We start from the raw sequence: 25,293 nt of genomic DNA on the forward strand, positions 1-25,293 counted from the left end.
AAATAATTAATAATGCAGTGATAGCTCAGTTGCTTTTTTAGCTTTTTGGTATCCTCTGTTCTTTCTAGAACTTTATATCTGGTTTATAATTTGACCTTAGAAACAATTACTATATTCCAAGTCAGTATATTATCTAAGACTACATGGGGATCCTTCTACATCATTAACCTCAGGGCAAGGTCTTAGATAGCCAGAGAATGGAGAAAAGGGAAAACAAAAATGCTACCTTTCACTTATCTTTATGACTACAGAGGGAATAGAGATAAATCAGAGACTGGAGAACACTATTATAAAATTCCAATTAGTATCGGCAGATAACTTGGGAGCTATTACATTCACTGAAACAAGAACAGATGTCAATAAAAAGAGCAATCAGAGACATTTCTGGAATGGAGTAGCTCCACCAGTAATTTCAAAGCCTTCCTGACTGTCGCACACAAATCAGAAGCCACGTTTCCAGGAACGCACTCTGGAAGAGCAGAACAGCCCTGTTAAACTAAGCTGAGGAGACCTGACATTGATTTCACTTTATTGAAGTACAACTTACAAATGACAAACTGCATTTATTTTAAGTATGCTGTTCGAAGAGTTTTGACAATTTATAACTATCACAATTTGTAACCACCGCCATAATCCAGATACAGAATATTTGCTCACCCAAAAATGTTCACCGTGGCTCTTTGTGGTCACCCCATCTCACTCCCAGCCCTAGGGAACCACTTATCTGCCTTCTGTCCCAATGGGTTACATTTTGCATTTTGTAGAATTTCATGTAAACAGAATCACACAGAATGTACTCTTCTTTGACTTCTTTGCTGTGTGTAATAGTTTTGATATTCGTCCATGTTGTTGGGTTCCTTTCTCTTTACCACTGAGCAATATTCCTCTGTTTCCCTATACCACAGTTTGTTTATTCCCTCACTTCTTGATGGACTTTTGCACTGTTTCCAGTTTGGTGCTACTATGAATAAAACTGCGATGAAGTTCATGAATAAGGCTTTGTGCTTACATACATTTTCATTTATCTTATGTAAATACTCATGCATAGGAATGCTAGATAATATAACTGCTTGTTTAACATAAATTACAAAACTGTTTTCCTAAGTGTGTGTACCATTTTATATTCCTTCCAGCAATTTATGAGTTACAGATGCTCCATATCTTTGCCAACACTTGATGTTGTTACTTTTTTTCATTTTTTAGGCATTATAGGGAGTAAGTTGTGGTGTATCACTGCAGTTTTACTTTGCATTATTCTGATGACTAATAATTCTGAGCATCTTTTTATGCGTTTATTGGCCATATGCATATCATTTTTTGCCAAGTATCTGTTCAAATCGTTTGCTCACTTACTACTGGGTTGTTTGTTTCCTAATTTTTCAGTTGTGAGAGTTCTTTATGTATTCTGGATGCCAAAAAAATAAAAATAAACAGAAAAAGGATACAAGTAACTTTTTCATATGTAAGTATTGAGTATAATTTCTCCAAGTCTGTGGTATGCCTTCAGGCCTTTCATTTCCTTAATGGTTTCTTTCAAAGAACAAAAGGTTTTAAGTTTGATGAAGTCTAATTTATCCTTTTTAAAAATTTTACAGTTTGTGCTATCTAAAAAATTATTGCCTACCCCAAAGTTACATAGATTGTCCCTTATGGTTTCTTCTAAAGTTCTATAGCTTTGGCTTTTACATTTAGGTCTATGATTCATTTCAAGATAATCTTTGTGTAGAGGGTGAAATACATGCTGAGATTCATTTTACTCCATATAGACATCAACTTACCCCGACACCCTTCGCTGAAAATATTACCACTAGAGCCACTGACTTACCGTGAAATCTTGTCAAAACTCAGTGAATTTGTATTTTTTTCTGGACTGGACTCTATTCCATTTATCTGTATGTCTATTCTGATTCATAATCTTAACTCCTACAATTTTATGACATCTTAAATTTATATAGTGTAAATTTTCCAACTTGATTCTTACTTTTCAAATTGTGTTGTATATTCTAGATCTTTTGCATTTCTGTATAAATTTGCCAATACTACAACAGGAAGGCTATAGGAATTTTGATTGGGATTATGTCGAATCAATAGAACAGCTGGGAGAGTTGTGAAATTTTAATAGCGCTGATTCTTCTAATCCATGAACCTAATATATACCCCTCTTTGTGCAGATCTTCTTCAATTTCCCTCAGCAATATATGGTAATGTTCTATGTGCAGATATTGAAAATATTTTTAAACTTATTTTTAGGTATTTTATTTTTATGCTATGTGAATAGTGTATGATTCTTTCACTTTGATTCTCCAGTTTGTTGCTAGCATAAAAAATTCACTAGAGTTGTATGTTGAACTTGTACATTGTCATTTGGCAAAATTCACTTAGTTTTAGTAGTTTTTTTGCTGATTCATTGAGTTTTTTTTACATATACTGTCTTATCTTTTACAAATAGAAAGTTTTACTTCTTTCTTTCCCTATATGCTTGTTCATTGTTTTTCTTGCCTGTTGCAACAGCTATGATCTCCGGGAATATGTTGAATAAAAGTAGTGAAAGCACATACTCTTGCCTGTTCTCAGTCTTAGAGGGAAGGCATGCAGTTTTCCACTATTAAATACAATTATTAGTTGTGGGCTCTTTAGACTCCCTTTATTAGGTTGAAGAAATGTTCTATTTCTAATTTTCCGAAGATTTTTTAAATCATTAATTAATGTTGAATTTTTAAAAGTACTTTTATTGTACTTATGGAGATAATAATCTGGAGGGTTTTTTTCCCTTTTATTCATTTAATTAATTTGAATTACATCGATTGATTGTTGAATGCTAAGCCAAACTTGCATGTCTGGGATAAATTTAATTTGGTCATGAGGTGTTATCCTATTTATATATTGCTGAATTTGATTTGCAAATACTTTGTTAAGAATTTTTCTGTCTGTATTCCTAAGGAATAATGGTCTTATCTTTTAATACCTTTGTTATCAGGGAAATTCTGGCCTCATAAAATGACTTGGGAAAGGTTCCTTTCTCTTTTATTTGCTGCAAGCTTTTATGTATGATTCATATTATTCTTTCTTAAATTCTTGGTAGAAGTCACTAGTAAGTCCATCTGAGACTAGAGTTTTCTTTGTGGAAAGACTGTTAATTACAAATTCAAATTATTCAAAAGATATAATGCTATTCAGATTTTACGTATTTTCTGCATCCATTTTGATTACTTACGACTTTTATTTATGTCCATTTTCATTTATCTCAATTTTAGCAATGTATTTCTGTCAGTTATGTCTATTTTATCCGACGTAAACATGTAAAAATTTCTGTAGCACATATACTTAAATGTGAAATTTGGGGCTTTATTGATCCTCTCCGTTGTATCTTAATTTTCTGTTATGCTAATCTCTGCTTTTATTTTTATATTTTGTTTTCTTTTTCTTTTGGCTTATTCCATTTTTTCCCTAACTGTACACTTTGCTTCTTGATTTTCAATCTACATTGCTTTTCTTTAAAAAAAGCATTTATTACTATAAATTTCCCTCTAAATACCTTTCCTGCCCATCGCTGAACTTTTAGTATTTTACATCATCATTGAGTTCTAAATACATTTTAGTGTTCATTAATATTCTTTTGACTTATATAGAAACATACTTTTAAATGTTCCAAAGTATGAGGTTTTGCATTTTTTTTAATATTTTTGCTATTTTGATTGTATACCATAGTGCACTCTTGACAGGAAAGCTGAGCTATGTGATATTTAAACTTCAAAATCTGTTGAGGCTTGTTTCATGGTCCAGCGCACAGTCAGGTTTGTTTGTTTATTTGTTTGTTTGTTTTAATGTTCCTTATATTCTCCAGTAGAATATACATCCTTTAATCATTGGTTCTAGAAACAGAGTTCAATACATATCTATTAACTCAAGGTTGTTAAATATATGATTCGTCTTCCATATATTCATTAAATATTTGATCTATCTGACCATCAGTAACTGAGAGTCCTGTGGAAATAGTCCATTCAAATATTGCATTTGTCCACTTCTCATACACTTTTTTTAACCTTGTTTTTATTGAACTATGGTTGATTTACAATGTATTACGTTCTGGTGTACAGTATATTGATTCATTTATAGACATATATATATATTCTTTTCCATCATAGGTTATTGAATATAGTTCCCTGTGCTATACAGTAGGACCTTGCTGTTTATCTATTTTATATATCGTAGCTTGTATCTGCTAATCCCAAATTCCTAATTTATCCCTCCCCACCTTTCCCGTTTGGTAACCATAAGTCTGTTTTCTATGTCTGTGAGTCTCTTTCTGTTTTGTAAATAAGTTAATTTGTGTCATATTTTTAGATTCCATATATAAGTGATATCATGTATTTGTCTTCCTCTGTCTGATTTATCTCACTTAGTATTATAATCTCTAGGTCCATTCATGTTGCTGCAAATGCATCATTTCGTTCTTTTTTATGGCTGAGTAATATTCCATTGTGTGTGTGTGTGTGTGTGTGTGTGTGTGTGTGTGTGTGTACCACATCTTCCTTATCCAGTCATATGTCAATGGAGATTCTTCAAAAAACTAAAAATGGACTTACCAAATGATTCACTTCTCATATACTTTTAATAGTTTTGTTCTATATATTTTGAGGCTTCATAAATTATATATTGTATTTTATACATTTTATTCAGTTCTATAAATTTAGAATCTGTATAACTTCTTAGTGAAATAAACCTTTTATCATTATGTTATGACTCCCTTATCCCTAACAAATTTTTGTCTGAAAGTCTACTTTAACTATTACTACAGAAAGCTGAACTTCTTTTGGCTAGTTTTTTCCTAGTATACCTTTTAAAATGCTTTTCATTCTTTCCCTTCACCTTTCTTAGTCCTTGTGTTTCAGGTGTGCATCTTATAAACATGCAAATGGATTCTGCATTTTCATATCTAACCACCTCTGTCTTTCAGCTGGTAAGTCCAGCTGATTTACAGATATTGATACCTGGACTTGTTCCTGCCATCTTGCTTGTGCTTCTTCCCTTTATTGTACATTTTTAACGTTTCTTTACCCTTTCTTTGAGCAACCTATTGGTTTGCTGTCATCTTTAAAAAAATTTTATAGTAAAACATATATATATAAAACATAAATTTGACATTTTAACCTTTTCTTCTTATTGAGACATAGCTGATTTATGAATGTTGTACTAGATTTTAGCCATTTTTAAGTGTACAATTCTGTTGCATCACTTACATTTACAATGTTGTACAACCATCACCATTATCTATTTCCGAAAGTTTTTCAGCATCTCAAACAGAAACTCTATAACAATCAAGCAATAATTCCCTCATCCCTCCCTTCCCCCAGCCCCGGTAACCTTAATCTATTTCTGTCACTATGAATTTACCTATTCTTGATATTTCACATAAGTACACTCATATAATTTTTGTCCTTTTGTCTTTAGCTTATTTTAGGTAGCATAAAATTGTCAAGATTCATCTATGTTGTAGCATGTATCAGAACCTCAACCTTTTTGTGGTTGAATAATATTCCATTGTATGTATATACCACAATTTGCTTATCCAGTCATCTGTTGATGAATATTTGGATTGTTTGCACCTTTTGGCTATTCTAAAGAACTGTGTAATGAAAATGGGTGTGCAAATATCTGCTCAAGTCCCTGCTTTCAACTAATCTGGGTATATATCTAGGAGTGAGATTGTATATACCTAGCGTGGGAGGGAATCTCCACCACCTCCAGAGCAGGGAGCCTGCACAGTGGCTGCCCAGCTGGATTTCTCATTGCTATGAACCAATGACTGCCACGGATCTCCCGGTCTGCCCTTTTCCAAATACAAGTTTCTACTGTAGTTATCCTATTCCTGGTCGATATTTTTTATCTGAGGTTTGTCAAGGGGAAGGAGGTGGTGGGCGGACAATTTGTTTTTTAATTCATAGGTCTCTGGACCAAACGAACACATTATTTACAGTGCTTGGACTTTATCACAGATGAGGCGCCTAGGTGGAACTTTGGGTTGTTTCCTTTAGGCAGGATGTCACGCAGATATTTGGTGGCCAGAAGGCAGTCAGTGGCAGAAACGGCTAGCTGTCCCAGGAGTCCTTCCTCCCTGTCCACAGTGTTAGCTTCTCACCAGGACATGCTACGGAATCAGCGATTATGATCACAGCTGCCTTCGAGTCCAGTGTGGCCGTGTGACTAGCTATTCTTTCAAGAGAATGTGAGTACAAGTGATGTATGCCCTGTCCACAGTCTGATTTCCCTTCCACTATCTAGAAACAGAGGCCTCGGGAGCTCGGCTAAAGAGACTGCAAAGCCACAAAGGGAAGGAGCTTGCATCCCAGAGATGCCACTTACAGGAAAGCCACCTGCCGTCCTGGACCACCATTATCAGCCATTACAGGAGCGAGAGGTAAACTTCCGCTTTGTCAAAGGCACTGTAAATTTAAAGTTTCTTTGCTATGGAAGCTAGCAGCACCCTAATTAGCATGCTCCTGAAAGAAGTGAAGGAGAGAGAGGTACCCAGCTCTCTAGGTAAAAAGACAAGGAGCCTTTGGCACTACCTTAAAGATCTATCCAGAATCCAAACACTGCTTCCCATCTCCACCACCACCACCTGATTCCAAGTCACCTTGTGTCCCCTCTGAATTATTTTAAAAGGAAGCAATATAAACAGACACAAATAACTTTATTTTTGCTTTTAAACATGCGATTTGTAAGCTTAGTTTGAGCTATTCACAAGCAGAGGGAACAGTAAAGGCATAGCCCTCAGGCAGTAGAATAACAAGTGTTTCCAGGGATTAACAAGGAGTAGAGTGTGGCTGAAGCCCAGCAAACAGGGGGAAGAGTTGAAGGTGATAAGATCAGAGCTGTAAAAGGAGGCCAGATCTGTAAGACCTTGTTGGCCACTGTAACGACCTTGGCTTGTACTTTGAATGAGCTGGGGAGCCACAGGAGTGTTTGGAGAACAGGGAAGACATGACCTGACATTTTAGTTTGGGTCATTGTTCCTGGTGCTTAGGAGCAAATTACAGAGGGACAACATATAGAGAGGCTTATGGAAACAATCCAGGGGAGACACAAGGTGGCTTGGAGTCAGGTGATGGTGGAGGTGGGAAGCAGTGTATGGATTCTGGATAGATCTTTAAGGTAGTGCCAAAGGCTCCTTGTCTGAAATTCAGGCATAAATGATATTTATGCTCTGGCTGGCTCATGTCAGAGAACTCTATGTGCACTGAGAACAGAAGTTGGCTCCCAGCTGCTCATAAAGCACTCGGTGTCTTCTGCAGCGGAAAGGGCGCTGCCAATGCATAACGGCATTATTGTTTCCTTATGTGTATTAATAATTGATGTGTAAAAAGTAAACAAAACTAACTGAAGGGCTTATGAATGCTTTCTGAGCTACTCAGCCGCTAAATACTTTTCATTGAGATTTAATGCTATTAAAATACATTCACCCTCAATGCATTCATTAATATTAACCATGAGACTGCCATTGGCCTGAGAGACAAGATTGCTTTGGGTTCTTTCAAACAGCCAACTGTCATGGTTCCAAAACAAACAAAAATGGCAGGCTACCACTTTCAATAGGAAAACTATCAAGATGTCAGTTTCATAGCCATGAAATTGAGTGACTGCGTGGAGGGTTACCCTCTCTTACTTCTAACTGCAGATTTAACAAGGGAATCATTAGATAATGGTGAGAGCAAAATTAATTTCTTACTACGGTGCAAATTTTAATTCAACTCTTGCTTTTCCTTTTTCAAGTTTAGTCCTATAGTTACAACATGTGACATTTCTCACTGGCACTATTGTCTGCTTCCCTCTTGTTATAATAGATTCTCAGTTATGCCTCAGTTGAGTTTGTACATTTTCACTCCTTTAGAAGAGTCACTGGAGAAAAGGTAATCCATTTAAACTGTATTGCTCTTCAACTAGCAACTTTGCCTGGTTTAGGCTGACACTGACTGAGGTGCAATCTTTTTTTAAAATTTTTAGTCATTAAAAGAAATCACAAGATTCCAAAAAGTTTAGGAAGAAAGCAAACACAAACCACCCTAAGTGGATACTCCAGGATCATGTCACTGTAATTGCAAACATCAGTATAGTATTTAACCATGAAGCAAGTAAAGAAATCTGTAAAATGGGAATACAAATTCGATTAAATTTCAGCAAACATAAGAAAATAGTAGAAGTGACCACATGGGAATATAATCAAACAATAAGAAATCCAGTAAAACTGTGGTGTTGGACACAGGAAGAAATTCTCCCTGAGTCAAAAAGATAAGCAGAATTTAACTTCATCAGCTAAAAAAATGTTGACTGACTGAACCAAAGAGGAATTAGAGACAGAAACACACACACAAAGGATATCAAGTTTACTAAATAGATAAAAGGCCTAAAAGGGGAGAAATAAATGCAACAAAATATTAGACATTATTTGCAAAAACAAAAAGAGGAATAAGAAAATATTCTCACTTAAACTACATAAAGTACAAGATAAAATAAAGAAAACTATGCTGTCTTACGAATGAGGACCTGCAACTTTTAAAAACAACATGAAACAAAAGAAACCATTTTGAGGGGCACACCTTTGCCCAAAACACAATCACTCTTGATGGGACTTTTATAACAGACAACATCTGGAGAGGAGAGAAAGAAAACGTAACTAAAGTATGTCATTAAAAATGCAGACCAAAAGAACACATGCTCATTTGGAGGGCCTTGGGGGTCCTTCTGCTAGACGGTACCGTTCTTTACCACGGGTGCAGCCAAATACAAGAACAAAACAAGTCTGCTCTACCATCATGGAAGTGGCAGCTGGATAAAGCCTAGACATTTTATCCACTGCAGGTTTTATTCATATCTTTTAAATAATTTGGGGATCCCAAATAATTGTATCAAGTTGGTCTTGCAAGCCTCCATTTTCTCACACTCCTTTCTGAATCTGTCTCCCTTTATCAGAAGATTCTTTCTCTTCCTACCCGCCTAGGAACGTGGAGTCATCTCCATTCAAGCTTTCCTACTGGAACAACTCCTGCCCTCAATCTTACCTGGTTCCACTCAAGTCTGCCCCACTCAACTACGCCTGCCCTGAGCTCTCTCTCTCCTCGGGGCCTGGTATCTTCCAGGCCCAGTTATCTACGGCCACAATGATAAACTTCTCCAAGGGTAGTGAGGCCCTCAATACATGCCCAAGAAGTGGCGTCTCACTTTGTAACCAGAGGGGAGAGGAGCATTTTGGAAAATAATTCATCCAAAGAGACCTAAATGTGGTCCATTTACAATGGCTCAGCCACTGGAGGCGGGGACGAATTATGAGTATAGCACACTGTCTACTGCCCAGACTTGGCCCCCAGCCCAGGCCCCATGACTGAATGCTTAGAAGTAAGGATAAGAAGTAAAAATTAACCACCAACAGAGAACCAGAGATTTTTCTCTGACTATTTCAGCACAGAAAGGCACTGGCCTGATACGACTTTGCTGGAAGGTTGGGAGAAGGGCGCAAGATGGGGGCCAAGTCCATCTCCCATACTTCTGGCAGTAACACCAGCAAAATCCAGATCTCACTCATGTGATGGTGCCCTTGATGGAGGACATGACAGCATCACAGAGCATCCGTGATCTCCTGAGTGCCAACAGCTTCATCGGCAGGAGGCAGCCAGGCTGCGTGGAGATACCTGATGTCTTGCATTCCCAGTGGGGCAGAAAGAAACCATCATATGGCAGCGGAGGCCTTGGGTGTCAGAGAAGGCTGAAAGGACTTGTTTGAGAGTATGTGTGACTGGGGACACCCAGAATTCATTGGGGAGGCAGAAGTGAGTCATTGAATGAGGCCAGAAGATCCAGTGTTTTACAGAAGGTATTACACAGAAACAATGTTTTGTACTTTAAGGTTAACCCCATTTTCACCCCCAGGTGTGGTCTCAGGACAGCTGTCTCAAAGTGCTCCATGGGTGATGTTGGTTAAGTAATTACTCCTTCCAGGAAATGTTTGCATTTTAAAAGGGGCTTTGTGTAGACAATACCCTACCCTTTGTAAATCAACACTTCCCCTGACTGTTTAGTGAAGTCATGGGCTAATGTACCTCCACTTGAGCTCAATACTCTGCTTGTCCAGTTCTCCCAAGGCAGGAGGCCACTGCATGTGATGAGGTGGCTCTGGATTAGGAGAAGGTAATATCTGAAGTATTTAAAGTTAAGTTTCCAGTTCCTGAGCCCCTAATCCCAAACTCATCTTTCCACTTCACTATGAAAACATTTTCATTTGGTCTTACAAAGTACTATAATAAATAAATGCTATTAAAATAATGCTATTAGGGAGGTATAAAAAGTGACATTCAGCCATTTAATTCTAAGCTCAGAAAAATGAAAGGTCACTCTACGGCCTGATATTTTTGTAACATTCTCATTATTAATGTACGTACCCTACGTAATATAATATGATGAGCAGAGATGTGTTCAGTTTCACCAAATATGGAAATAAAAAAGTGATTTTCGTGACATTCTCACATATCCACACTAAGTGATTAGGCATCAGTAGCAAACAGTTTTAAGAGGCAAACCTAAGTATCCAATAAATATTTAATTGGAAGGTTCTTCAGAGGTCGTCCAAATCAGACCTACCATTTTAAAGAGAAAACTGAGGTCGAGGTAAGCAATACCTTTTGTTCCAGGCCACCCAGCAAGTTCCTGGCCAAGCCTGATCTAGAACCTGTGTCTCTCCACCACTCAAAGTGAATGCCTCCCCTTCTGGGTAAGAGTCTGGAGATTAAGGGGAAGCTTGTTCCCCATTTTCTCCAGAATCTCAGTTACAGGGCAGCAGTCAATCTCTATTTTTACTCTTTATATATTGTGGTCCCTCCAAACAACCATGCCCAAACCTGCAGCATAAATGTGGCATCATGTAAAGGCGTGTCACATTATATACCCTTCATTATCACATTATTCCCAGAAACACCTAACCCCGCTCAAAATCCATCCTATCTGCTGTGGTCTTAAATGTTTATTACAAACACTCCCTGCATCCTTGCCTAAAACATGCCCACACAAGTGCACACACACACACATACACACATGCACAAAACATACGCTGTCTTTTCATTGAGTGAGAATGCCAATCACACAATCCTTCAGGGAACTGACCTTGCTCCACAGTGCCAAGAATGACAAGGAGTCTGTGAAGATAAAAAATGAACTCCCTCTGCTCACTATGGGACATTCAGTCACAGCTTAGGCACCTCCCTTTGAATAGCTGGACATCTGGGTGTCATTTGAGATGGCAGCTGTAGCTGCCCTTTGGTATTAATATGATCTTTTTTGTTGTTGTGGCTAAGGCCATGTGTAGGAACCAATCACGGACTTATTCTCCTTCTGACATTGTTTGTGCTCAGCCAAGAATAAATGTTCTGCCTCCTCTGAACTTGCAAGCAGTTAGAGAAGCAAATGTATCACATTCCCAGATCTGGAACAGCTGAAGACAAGGGCCATTTTACATGGCAGACCCTCAGTTTAAGAAGAACCGTTAAACCGATCCACTCAAAGAGATCTAAGAATTGCTAGGATGTGGAGCCAAGGTCCCTCTGTTATCCAGGTGGTGAAAACTCAGTTTCTAATTCCCTTCTGTGACTGTACTTTTGCAAACAGATGCTATACTGACATGACTGTGCTTGCAGCAGTGGAAGAAAAGGAAAATATCAGAGGAAGCTGATACATGAAGTGGACAACTCATACCAAAGACATGAATTGTATTTCACTACAGTATATTCTTTATGTAAAGGGTGACAAATCTTGAGATGTGGAACCCCAAAAGGGCAAAAGACCATTTGCAAATTTGACAAGCTGGAGAGTAATAAGTCTTGTGTGTACAGAGCAATGTCAGATATCATCTGTGTACATTTTCATATCACAACCCTTGCTGCCTGTTCCTCTGATACACCTCCACCCTGCCCATCAGATTTCTCATTTACAACCTCAGCTCCTTCCAAAAACCAATGACATAGCCACAAACCAGCAAGAGTCAGTCCTTTGAAACCTCTGCACATATTCCAGAGGGTAACATACCCCCCCAACTCTTCCTATCCTCATTGATGGGAACTGTGGGTCTGTTTCTGAAACCACTGAGTAAGAAGCATTCAAAGGAATCAATTAAAAACCATACCATTAGCCTGATGCTAAGGAACAAGACACTATGCATCGAAAAAATACTTAATATCCAAGTTCAATTCCAGATCAAGCAAGCCAGAAATCTCTGAGTGTGCAGTTCAGGTATTGGTATTTAAAAAAAAAAATTCTCTCCAGGTGACTTTAAAGCATAGAGTTGAGGACCACGGGCTTAGCACAATACAGAACCCTGAGGGCTGTTGCCCCCTAGGTAATATTATACCATTCCAAAATCCATGACCTTTCAGATTGAAATGTAAAATACTTCAAGTAGCATGAAACCTGGTGTGGCAATTTTTAAATATGGCCCCAAGTTCTTTAACACGTCTCCCACTGAGAAGTAGGGTGTATGTCCTCACCTCTTGAATATGAGTGGATCTTTGACTGCTTCATTTTGGAAAGTATAGCAGAAGTGATGCTGTCTCAGTTCTGGGGCTACATCACAAAAGGCGGTGCAATTTCCCGTTTGTAGGCTGGGAGATTCATCTTGGAGCCCTGAGCCACCACATAAGTCCAACCGACCTGAACCACTGTGCTATGAGGAAGACAACGAATATAAGGGAGCCACATCTTCCTGATGCACTACCTGAGTTTCCAGCCACTATCGGCGTCAACTGAACAACTGAGAGACTGACAGATGACTTACAAATTCCAGGACTTGAAAACATCCATATAAATAAGTGTGTTGGAGTACTGTCTCTGAATTTGTCCATCAAATATTCATTTTCCAGTTTTCCCTCCAAATCTCAGACCACTTTTGCTTTAAGCAGTCAATGAACTGACAAGTATCAGAAACTATAATATATATAAATATATATATATTTAGTTTTTCTTATTTTGAATAGAGGTTACATTTGAATTGAGATAGGCAAGTAAAATACTCAGAAAATGCTAGGAAAAGGTCTGTAACATAAAACCGCCTAACTTCAAAGAAACAACCAATGTTATTTTGAAATATCAGAGAGATGAACAGACTTTAATCATTGGAATATTGATCTAGAAGGCTGAATAGGGGTCTGCAAAAAAAAGTGTATCTATGTCCTAATCCCTGGAACCTGTGAATGCTACCTTATTTGGAAAAAGGGTCTCAGAAGTCATAATTAAGACTCTCGAGATGAGGTCATCCTAAATTATATACCGATGGGACCTAAATCCAATGACAAGTATCCTTATAAGAGGCAAACAGGGGAAATTAAATAGACAGAAGAAGAGGCAATGTGACCAGCCAGGCAGAGATGTGAGTGAGGAACCCACACATACGTCAAGGATTGCTTACGACCACCAACCACCAGAAGCTGGAAGAGGCAAGGAAAAGACTCCCCAGAGCACCAGAGAGAGTGAGGCCCTGCCAACAGCCAGCTTTTAGACTTTCAGCCTCCAGAATTGTGAGAGAATAAACCTTGCTTTACCCACCAGTTTGTGGTAAACAGTTACAATAGTCACAGGAAATTAATAGAGTTGAAAAAATTTTTTTTCTTCATCTAGTTTTCTACTTTCACATAAGTGTAAAACTTAACAAATCACAATTTTATTTTTTATACTTATCTCTTTATGCTTCTACCTACAAGAAAGATTTCAGTTCAAAATATCATCTGGATTATTAACATGTCAAATTTTTATTACTATTTTTCTTTATGTTTAATGTTACCCGTGCTTTTTTTTTTGTCTTTTTAATGTATGACCTAGCAGTGATTTTTAGACTGTACCTATCACCAATCTTAATAGAGCACAGATGAAGCACTTGACTAACTGTTCTCATTTTTGCAGTTTGTTTAAATATTAAATGTTAAATATATTTGGGAGGTGAGCGTGGAGCACATGGTACAGAAATAATAATAATAAGAATGATAGCCTTGCTATCAAGTATACTGTTTGTAGGGAAATGTCTGTAGACGTGCTTTAAAGAAAGTTGGCAAATTCCAATAACGAGACATCCTACAAAATAACTTACCAGGACTCCTCCACACTGTCGAGGTCATCAAAAATGAGGAAAGTCTGAGAAATTGTCACAGCCAAGAGGAGCCTAAGGAGACACGAGGACTAAATGTAATGCTGTTATCCTGGAACAGAAAAAAGGACAGTGGACAATAATCTCGGAAATCTGAATCAAGTAATGACTTTAGTTCAGAATAATATATCGATATTAGTTCACTAATTTTAACCAACGTACTATGCAAATATAAAGATGTTAATGAACAGGTGGAAACTGCGTGCCAGATACATGGATTCTGTCCTATCTCTTCAATTTTTCTGTAAAACTTTAAAACTATTCTTAACATTTGTTAAACACACACACACACACACACAGGGCTGTCTATCAACATTTCATATTCAAAGTAAAAAACTAATGTTGAAGGAAGTGAAACATTTAATACAAATCAGCAATGTTGAGGAAATTTTCTCGACTGTTTCCCAGAACGCTAGTCCACATTGCAGTTACTTAATAAGGCTAATCACCGACGACGTTCTGAAAAGGGGACACCACAAATAAACTTTCCTGGACTTGCAAAGAAAGAAAAAACAGCTGGTCCTGCCTGCAAACTAGTTACCAGGGCTAACTGGCGTGCCATCTGCTCGCGGCATGGAGTGTCACACCAGCGTTCGTGTGAGGAAGTCTGCCCCAACAAGCCCGGACAACTCAGCTTCCGCGCAGGTTGCTGGGCGGCGGGGTGGCGGCAGCAGCATCCAGGCTGTGTATATCGTTTTTCCAAACTCCATCTGCTTTGCCCTCCCCTGACTGTGCCCGCGGTCTCCCCGCGCGGCAAGCCGAGGGGACGGGAGCGGGTCTTTTTCGCATAACAAAAGGGCCCTCCTTCCCGTCCTCCTCCTCCTCCTCCTCCTCCTCCCGCCGCCCCGCGCCGCCCCGCACCGCCCCCACCTTGGCTTCCCGCGGCCGCCCGGGCCCGCGTCCCCGGCAGGAATAGGCTCCCGGGCCCGAGGTTTCCAGGTACCCGGAAGGGGGAGGGGGCCGAGGCGGCAACAATTGGGCGGGTGAGGGCGAAACGCGCGCCCAGGAGCGCCAAGACTCCGAGGGGCGGCGAGCCCGGGCCGTGCCGCCGCGCGATTGGCCGGGGCCGCCCCGCCGGCCGCCGCTGATTGGTGGATTCTCAAATTCGGTCTCAAGGCGCCAGAGGAGGTGTTTTAGCGGGGACTGCGATCGGGGACTGCAGTCGCGCTCGGCGGGTCGGAGCGCTGGCGCTTCCCGGACGCCGCGGGGTCCCCGCCAGCGCAGGGCACTCGGAGCGGGGAACTGAGCGCCTCGCTTTCCCCGCCAGATGTCTCCGCCCGGCTGCTGATCACCTCGCCCAGCTGATCCCGCGCCGGTGTGGGATCGTGGAGGTCCCGGTGGAGGCAGGAAGCCTCCTTCGCAAAACGGGAGTAAGTAGCGTGTGGCCCCAGCACTGGCGAGGAGGCGGGAATTGGGGGGAAAGGGCACCCTCCCGCCCCGGCTGCCAGCCTGCCACCCGTCCCCTCCCCAGCTGGCGGGGAATCGAGGCTTTTCCGCCTCGGGACCCGGCGCGCGTGGGGTGTCTTGGCTCTAGCTCTCCCTCCAGCGGGGCAGTAGAGAGGACTTGCCGTTCTTCGGGATTTGGGGGTTTCACTGCAACAGTTTATCCTTGGGGTCTGCTGGGAGGCCTGGGAAGGGGCTGCGCTAAGCGCTGGGTGGGTTTGGTCTAGCGATCAGATTTCCTTTCCCCCTGATTCAAAACCCCCTCAAAGCCGAATTCCTCCTAGTTCTTTGCGCCAAAATTAACTGACCTAGGAGACCCTGTACTTTCTGGCAGATTTGTCCTACACCTTCTTGACTTGGAACTTAATTTTGTCCTACTGCTTTTCATTAAAAAATTACTATTTTTGTCGAAGCTTTTTTTCTTCCCAAGTTTTCAGTAATTAATAAGCACACTTTAAGTGTTTGTTCATGTGCGTTTTAGAGAGCTAGGGCGGATACAAGCCTGGAAATTCCCAGGATGAGTTAGGGAGGGGAAGTTCATGTTCATGAGCGAGTAGTAGATATTTCTGTTGAAAGAGAAAATATCCAATTGTAAAGTCATTTTCCCATATAATTATGCATTACAGATGGAGGTGAATTGTTTAACACTACACGATCTGATCAACCCCAGGCAGTCCAGACTAGATTTTGCAATTGAAGATGGGGAAAATGCACAAAAGGTAAGTGGACTTAAATACCTTAAGTCCTGTCATATTTAGGATGGTGATGTCTATTTCAATTAAGTGTTCCAATGTGCCACTTGTATTTGTATTATTAATTTTGGTGAACCTTATGGAACTATACTTTTTTTTCTAATGGAAGACGCATCCGACTGTTGTTGAATTTCTCAGTCATTGTGCAGTGGAAAGAGGCTACATTGGATGTAATGTTTGTTGAAACCAATTTATATGAATCAAAAATATGCTGGACACTGCAATCAAAAGTTTGTATTACTCGTAGTGTTTGTAGTTTGTAATACAGCCACTGATAGTTGTCAGGAGTAGAGCTAGCTAATGCTGGGCAGAAATGTTAAGCCTCAGTTCCCAAGAAAACAGACTCTTTTACTATAAAAGCGGGATTATTAAAGTGCAGTGAAATGTTCTTTGTACCAATGAACCAGCTCTTAGAGGCTGTTCCATTCTCCCAAGAGCATGACCACTGCCTTCCATATAGGGAGAGAAAGCGGCTGAGCCCACCAACAGACACTTTGAATATTGTACAGTGCTACTGCTGGTTTTGCACTGAGCACTCCCTTGAGGTTTTACACGCCTTGTGATTAGTAAGACAGTGGTGGTGTCTTGAAGAAACATTACAGAGTCAACCAGCCATAGTGATACGTCCTAAGCGTCACCACCATACCCACATGGGCACAATGCTCGCGCCAGCCAGCGCCCTGCTGAAAAGGTCCAAGAGCTTGTTAGTAGAGAACATCTAAGCATTTTTAGGCAGAGGCAAGTAGATATGACAAGCCTGGAATGAGAAACTGACTGTCTGTCTGAGCATAGCAGCTTCCTTAGGCACTGAATTTCTCTAGGTTCCTGGGCTTAATTCTGGGTTTACCATCCAACTGCCTGGTTGCAAGGCACCTGTTACATGGGCCTTTGAAGATTACTTGGCAACCATTAATTTTGGATAGGTGTGAAATTGTATGCTTTTTCATGTAGGGTTTTTTTTCCCCCTAGCATTCAATTTATTTTTATTTTTTTAGGAAAAGAAGTATACCAAAACATTATCATTTTAAAGAGGACTTTTAAAGACTTCCCTACGCCACATGAGGGTGGCAATGTCCAGACTTTATATATTCAGAGTATTTTGGCTTTGGGAATTTCAGAGCAGAACTTTTTGTTTTCCTTTATAATCTGGGTGGGACAGCCTTGGAAGAATGGGTATACTTTTATATATAGGGCAAATTGGTGTCCATCTCTTTTTTTCCAGGTCAATGACTTTTTAGCAGGTGCCTTCAACAAGGGTACTTCTCCTGCTCTGGTTAGCCCAGTGAGTGCTGTGCGCAGTTGAGTTTTTGTATTTTAGTGGATACAGAGAAAACAGCTCTCATAGAGACTGGGAAAATGGTTAAAATGCCTGAAATAGAATACTTAAGCAGGGATTATTTCAGAGGTAGCCAGGGAAGAGAACAGTGTTCCTCACTAGGAGGGGCTTTTGCCTCTCTTTCCACGTTGTTGTGAAGTAAAGGAAGGGGGCTATCTAGGGATAGTGAGAGTGTGGAATTTGGAGTCAGAGAGATCTGGGTTTAATCTCCTGTTCTACCATTTATTAGCTATGTAACCTCGAATAAATAATATTTATTCAGTCTTTCAACAAATATTTATGTTCCAGGTGCTGGGAGTGTACACTGGTCTAGTAAGTCTCCTAGCCTCTCTAAGCCTATTTTTTTCCTTCCATAAATTGGAAGTCATAAATAGCTCCTGCTGCTTGGGTGTCTGCAAAGCACGCAGCAACACATACTGCTCACAGCTTACTCAGTTGAACTGACAGCCCAAAGATGAATATGATGCAGGCCTGGCCCTTGGTTACCTGAGAGACTTTCGGGGAGTCAGATATAAAGCTTACCAACTAGACTATGATTTAGTAAGTACTGCAGTAGGAATAGAACAGTGTCCCGTCAGAACAGAGAAGTAAGGAGGAAATGCATGGGGAGTCTAGAGAGAGTTGGCAAGCTTCACAGAGATGGTAATATCTGGGCTCAAGATGTTCAACCTACAACGAAACAGGAGAGAGAAAAATGGACATTGGAGGCAGAGTAATCAACATGAAGTGTGGACATTCAAGACATGTTCAAAGTTTCCAGAGTGGCCAGAAGTTTGTGGTGCTTCTGGAAACACTCTGTGGGGGTGGGGGGTGCCTGGAACCATGTCCTGTGAGTTAGCTGGTGTTTAGAGAACTTATCTTTCTAGACTGTCTACACATTGGTCAAGTTCTGTAGGTATTATATTAAGCATGCAGCTTCCTGCCATTCGCAGAGAAACTTCTCTTTAAAACAAAGGAGTTTTCAACTTCATTACCCAATCTTACTACACCCTGTTGTCAGATTATAAGCAAGACTCTCCTCTTAAGATGTCTATAGTTCATTTAAGAATGATATAAGTAGGAAAAGGGTGGTTGGGGATGAAGAGGTGAACAATAAGCCTGAGCTGTTGGGAAGGGTTTGTGAAGGGGAATAACGCCTGAGCTAGGGCTTAAAGGAATGACTGCTGGGACTTGGGCAAGTGGAGAGGAAGGGAACTAGTAAAGAAGTAGAAATGAGGTTGGGACAACGTCTAGACATGGTGGGCATGGGTTTTCTTTAAAGGCCATTCATCTTTGGGGAGTGGTGAAGAAAGATGGTTAAGTTCAGACTTGAAGCATATATTTGTACCTGTGTGATCACAGGTAAATAAATATGTGCAAGAGGCCATTGGTGGTGGCCAGATTTGGGGATTCATGGAAGATCCTGGCTAGCAACAGACTTGGGAATTATCAACATACAGAGTGGCTCTAAAGCCTTGTACATGAGTGGGTGAGCTGCCCCAGGGAGCAACAGAGAGGCATGGAGGGCTGAGGTCTGTAAGAGTGGAAAAGAGGAACCAGTGAAGGAGGCTGAGGAGGAACAGTCAGAAGTAGGAAGAGAACCGAGAGAGAAAGAGAGTGAGCTCAGAAGGACTGAGAGTTTTATGGAGCAAAGAGTAGTCAACAGTCTTAACCACTGCAGTGAGGCCAAGTGGGACATTCTGCCATTGATTTGTCAACCGAGAGGTGACCTGTGTCAGAGCAGGCTGTGGCGGTGTGAGGGACCCCTGGAAGACGGGCAGGGGAAAGCCCTCAGGGTGGACTACTCATTTCTAGAAAGTGTGCTCTGGGGAGAAGGAGAGTGGTTAGTCCGTAGCTCGAAGGAGACGCTTCCTGACCTGCCTGTTCAGGTGTGATCCACTGCGGGGCAAGGCTGAAGAAAAGCGAGTGGACTGTTTGGGCAAAATGTGGGACCTGCAGGAGACAGAACTGGAAAAGAGGTCAGCACAGTATCACCAAGGGCTATGTAGTATTTAAGGTGACAAGATCAAAGCTGTATCTAAGACAGAAGCAAACTAGAACCAAGAGCTTTTAACCACGAAGCCCTTTCTATGGCTGCTGGCAGCTTACAGCATAGTCCTAATGCTGGTATAATTAATAGTAATAATAATGGTCATTTGTATAGCACTCACAGGTCACAAACCGCTTCCTCCCTCATTATCTGAGCTGATGCACAGGTTACCTGCCACGGTGTGTTACTTCTATTTGCATACAAGAACCGGAGAAACTGTTTCCTGGGCACCCTCTCCAGGCCCTCTCTAACTGAAGAGGTGATTTCCAGGGTGTCGCACTGGATTTCCTCGCAGGCGGATCTGATGGGGAGTTTGGCGTGTGGGAGGTTTAGTTAGGAGTACCCTGGGGATCCCTGCCCGTTGAAGGGAAGGGAAGGCAGCAGAACTGGAGGGAGAGTCAGAGCTGCAGAAGTCTCAGTGGAAGTCTGCATTTACCTTGTGGGGAGATCTGGGATGAACCCTCGGAATAGTCCTGAGTCTGAGTCTGGGCAGGGGGGCTGGGCTTTTACACGTCAGTGCTGCTTCCCCTAGCAGTTGAGGACAGTATCAGCCTCTCGGGAAGGGGCATGATCCGGCTGAGTCAGCCCTCTTCAGCCAAAGCATGAAGACATGTACTGTTGGGCCTTCCTTCCGGCAGCTGCGGGAATGAGTCAGTCATTCCTGAAGAGAGCCAGGTGCATTCCAGTGTCCACCACACGGCTGGGCAGCCTTGCGGGAAAGCCTTATAGATACTTCCAACCTGAACCCCTTAGTTTATAGATCCAGAAACGTCAGCCCAGACAGAATGAACAATTTGCCCAGTATCAAAAAGATACAGAGCTGAGACCAAAACAGGTTTCCGAATGCTCATTTGAATCCCCTTTCCACTGCCTTCTACGGTGTCAGGATAGCAGGATAGACAGATAGATGGAGCAGGGTGTGATTAGATTTCAGCTGACTTTCTGCCCACCTAAGATCTCAGAAAACAATTTGCTTGGCACTTTTTTTCTTTTGATGTAGAGGTGTGATACAGTCATAACCTACCACAGGACCTAACTCCCCTCCTACTTTTAAGTGTTACTTAGATTGTAGTGAAATATATCAAAGTGGTGAGGGAGGGTACAGCTCAGTGGTAGAGCACATGCCTAGCATGCATGAGGTCCTAGGATCAATCCCCAGTACTTCCATTAAAAATTTTAAATACATATATATTTATTTATTTATCAAAGTGCTAGAGGAAATAATCTGTCTGAATTGCTCCTCTTGGGGGGAAAGTGGGAGCTCATTGTTCCTGGGAGGACAGGTACCACGGAGGCAGTAGAGGAGGGTGAATCTCTGCATCTTCTCAAACCTGGGCCACACCCGCTACCATGGGAATATCGTTTAGAATAGATAATCAAGGCACAGTATTCCTTGAAGTCCCTGTGAGGGACAAGGCATTGTGCCAAAATTTGTGAGGGATGAGAGTTGTGGAACTCACTCCCTGACCCCCAGAAGTGCACAGTCTCTTAACAAGACAAGACACACGCCCAGGAAGTGAAATAGTGATATGATGTGCTATGTTATGTTAGCTCCGAGTGCCAGGATGGATGGTAATAAAGAAGGGGAAAGGGGGAAGAGAACAGCTAAGTTTTATTGAGTGCTCACTGTATGCCAGGAACTCTTCTCATAACTCTTGAGGCTGGTGTTTTTATGAACTTCATTTTCAGTGGAGAGAATTAAAGCACAGTGTGGAGGAAGAAATTGCCCGCGCTCGCTCTAAGGCTAAGAGGCGGAGGCAGGTGAGCTGGCCCTCACAGCCTGCGTGCAGAGCTGCCTCGGCCCGCTGGGTACCTTTTGTTGGAACTGCGAAAAAGCTAACTTCCAATTCACACCCAGGACAAGCTTTTTGCTAGATGCAGAATTTCAGAAACTTCTGCTATCAGCTGTTTCTTGCATACCAATTGCTATTTGTTTTAAGTTTCAATGTCATTTCTTACTGAGGTATAGTCCGTTTACAATGTTGTATCAATTTCTGGTGTACAACATAATGTTTCAGGCATACATATACAAACATATATTCCTTTTCATATTCTTTTTCATTATAGGTTATTACAAGATACTGAATATAGTTCCCTGTGCTACACAGTATGAACTTGTTGTTTATGTATTGCATATGTTAGTTAGCATCTGCAAATCTCGAACTCCTGATTTATCCCTTCCCACCCTCTTTCCCGCTTGGTGACTATGAGTTTCTTTTCTATGCCTGTGAGTCTGTTTCTGTTTTGTACATCAGTTCATTTGTGTCTTTTTAAAATTTTTTTGTTTAGATTCCACATACGAGTGATATATAGTATTTTTCTACCAATGACTTTTATACTGAATGAGGTTGCATGTGACCTCAGGCAAGGAACCCTCCGTGGGCCTCAGTTTCTTTTTTCTTTTTTTTTCTTTTTTTGGTGGGAGGCGGTAATTAGGTTTATTCATTTATTTATTTTTAGAGGAAGTACTGGGGATTGAACCCAGGACCTCATGCATGCTAAGCATGCACTCTATCACTTGAGCTATATCCTCCTGGACCTCAGTTTCTTCATCTGTAGGCTAGAAAAATAATTGGATGAAGAGTTAATAGGTGTAAAATACACGGAACAGGTCCTATGTGTAGCACATGGTCAACTCTCAGTACTTCCTCTTGTAGAAGACTTCATCAGAGTTGCACACTCACAGGGACTTGTTAAGAGACGTGAGCAGCTGCACTGCCCTAGGCGAGATGCCTACAGCTGCAGTGGCATGAGAAATTGTCACCCCCCACATCTCCACTCCCTCCCTATTACACCAGGACAGAACCTCACCGTGGCTGGCTGGCAGCTTCGGATCCACACAACAAGAGTCAGCCTGCTAACACAAACTCCAGTTTCTCCCAAACAGTTCTTTTTCCCTCTTCACATCTTGCTCATTTGTAGGAAAATACTTGTTTTAAACCACTGCTCAGCCAAAATCCAAGCATGCATAAGCTGTAGAGTGATACTGTGTGTGCAGGAAAGGGAGTGACAAATATTTAACTCATCCACCTTCATAATTATGTAAGGCACTATTGCCTGGAGGTGAACTTAACTTTGGGAAGAGCAGAAGCTTTCTGGTTTTAAATGGCAAAAACTTATTTAAGGGGAAAGAAATTTGTTTTAGTAATTTAGTCATTCTAAATGTAAGGTCTGTATACTCAGTCCTTTTGGCTTAATGGATTAATGGACCCATCGTTAACTTTTCCTTACAATTATCTGAGACAGTCTACTCAAAGGGTGATCAGGGGCAGGTGCTAGTCCACGAACTATTACCAAGCAGCAAAAAATTAAGAACAGAACTTGAGAGTTTAGCACTTAGAAACCTCTATAGAAATTTGACTTTGCCCCTGTGACATCTACGCCTGCGATCAGTGGTCTCTTCTTGTCGAACAAGCTGTAGGTCAGGGTGAATGGCAAACTCAAGTGGAAAGTCACATGTGATCGGAGTTGCATGAGCCCTAGGAAGTAAGATCATGTATCAGCCTGTGGGAGTTTAGAAATAAAAAACCCTGGTCCTTCACCATGGATAGTTTGAGCAGCACTGCTCTGGGGGAGTGACATCCAACAGCTAGCTGGTTTGAAATCTGGCTTTTTGTTGGATACTCTTCCATTCATTGGTCCTGCTAATTCCTATATTGGCACTGGTGAACCTTGAACAAAAGCCTAATTGCTCTTCACTAGTTAGTGCAAACCTGTAAATAGTGCTTTAAAAAATATGTCACTCAGAAGCAATATGGACTCAATCCACATTTGCCCTTATTGTCATCCCCAACTAGTACAAGCATGCACCAGGGACAGATATCCTCGTGACTTCTTTCACAGAGATGCCATGAAAAATATGTTTCAAAGGAGTAGCACATCGTAATTGTTTTCTCATTGAAGCCACGCTTTGATTCCCACGAATCCTTCTATTTTCATTAGTCCTATCCTGATATTTTTTCAGCCCTGAACATACAGTCTGTTTGTATTTTCACGTCTTAGTGAATGATGGAAACAAAGTGTACTCTTAGCTGATACCTGCCCTTCCTCATTTTTGCTAAAAGGTCTTTTTATTTAAATAGGAAAACATATTTGTGGATCGCTCAAGGATGGCCCCCAAGACGCCAATAAAAAATGAACCAATTGACTTATCGAAGCAAAAGATCTTCACTCCAGAAAGAAATCCCATTACTCCAGTTAAGCTCGTGGACAGACAGCAGGCGGAACCATGGACGCCCACAGCTAACCTGAAGATACTCATCAGTGCTGCCAGCCCGGACATCAGAGACCGAGAGAAGAAAAAGGGGCTGTTCAGGCCCATTGAGAACAAGGACGATGTGTTTACAGACTCCCTGCAGGTAAAGAGGCTGTGCTCCTAAGGCTGTTCATAGAATTTTAACATTTTTAGTTGACTATTAAAAACTCATACAATTCTCAACTTTTTGGTTACTATTGAGTCAAAAGCAGTACTCGACTTAATCTTTTTATTTATTTACAAGTGAAATGGAATTCCCACCCTCTGTTTCATTTTTCATAATGAGTGCTCTCTTTTCTTCCATGTTGATACTCTCTTGACCAGCATACATTTTTAAATGATACATTTTTTAAGCAATGATATTTAATAATTTTGATGTAATGAAAAATTTGGATTTTTTTTAACTCTGCCATGAATTATAATTCTTGCTCCAATTTTAAGGGTAATAGTAACCTACAGATTTTTGAGCTGGGAAATTTTGTGATTCTCAAGTATGTTCAGTTCATTGTTTTAGGGCTTTACGGTTAAGTCATCTTTAAGTTAGCTGTCCTGTAGGGAACCAGGCCTACTGAATAAGTAGCATATCTATACTTTTTTTTTTTTTAAAAATCAGTGGTCAATAATTTTCACTCCCCCATCGAACTCTTTCCCAGACTTGCTAATGAAAGTCACTCACAGATCAGAGTGTTGTCTCCCATTTTTTTCTCCTTTTGGCGGATTTTTTAAGCTATAAAAATGACCAACATGAAGGAATTGGGAAGGAAGATTTAAAAAGTCCCAAATTACAACTTGAAATCAATAGAACAAAATGAACTGAATCTGCTACACACTTCATTGTGGTGATAGAACCAACAGATTCCTTCATGTAACTAAATACAAATCATAGTTTTTAAGAGTAGTTCCTATGTGCTTAAAGCCAAAAATATTTCAGTTTGTCTTTTAAGTCTGGACTGTTCTTTGGCTTTTTTTCCATTTTATATTTGATGTGGAACGTATCATATAAGGGGGCTTTGTTTCAGAGACCCTGGGTTTAAATCACTACCCAGGTGAGTGGGGGGAATCACTGAAGGTCTCTGCACCTCAGTTTACTTATCTGTAAAATGGAGTCATGGTACCTGCCCTAGTTCCGTGAGGGCTATAAGAATTACATAACATTAAGTATGCTTTTTGCATCAAAGGTATATAAATATTAGTTGTTTTTTTCACTTTCTTGACAAAATAACAAAGTAAATATCACGCAATAGGAATTGTTAGTGACTTCTTTCACGAGAGAACACTGTTGGTATCTTACTTTAATAGAAC

At 40.7% G+C, this 25,293-nt stretch overlaps 1 protein-coding gene and 1 long non-coding RNA gene across 2 annotated transcripts in view; one reads left to right on the top strand and one right to left on the bottom strand.

Moving 5' to 3' along the window:
• LOC116282697 (uncharacterized) overlaps positions 1–15,172 on the bottom strand; it is a 28,913-nt gene extending 13,741 nt beyond the window's left edge. The window contains exons 1-2 of the long non-coding RNA XR_012078606.1: positions 15,047–15,172; positions 14,120–14,228 (exon numbers count right to left, since the gene is read on the bottom strand). This is a non-coding gene — a long non-coding RNA (uncharacterized lncRNA). The remainder of the gene's footprint in view (positions 1–14,119; positions 14,229–15,046) is intronic.
• Positions 15,173–15,325: 153 nt separating this feature from the next.
• Positions 15,326–25,293, top strand: part of E2F7 (E2F transcription factor 7) — a 34,522-nt gene continuing 24,554 nt past the window's right edge. Inside the window, exons 1-3 of the mRNA XM_006197849.4 lie at positions 15,326–15,546; positions 16,246–16,338; positions 23,819–24,094. Of these exons, the coding sequence (XP_006197911.1) occupies positions 16,246–16,338; positions 23,819–24,094 (369 nt within the window). The 5' untranslated portion in view covers positions 15,326–15,546. The remainder of the gene's footprint in view (positions 15,547–16,245; positions 16,339–23,818; positions 24,095–25,293) is intronic.

The sequence above is a fragment of the Vicugna pacos genome, chromosome 12, assembly GCF_048564905.1.
Source record: "Vicugna pacos chromosome 12, VicPac4, whole genome shotgun sequence".
Lineage (NCBI taxonomy): Eukaryota > Metazoa > Chordata > Mammalia > Artiodactyla > Camelidae > Vicugna > Vicugna pacos.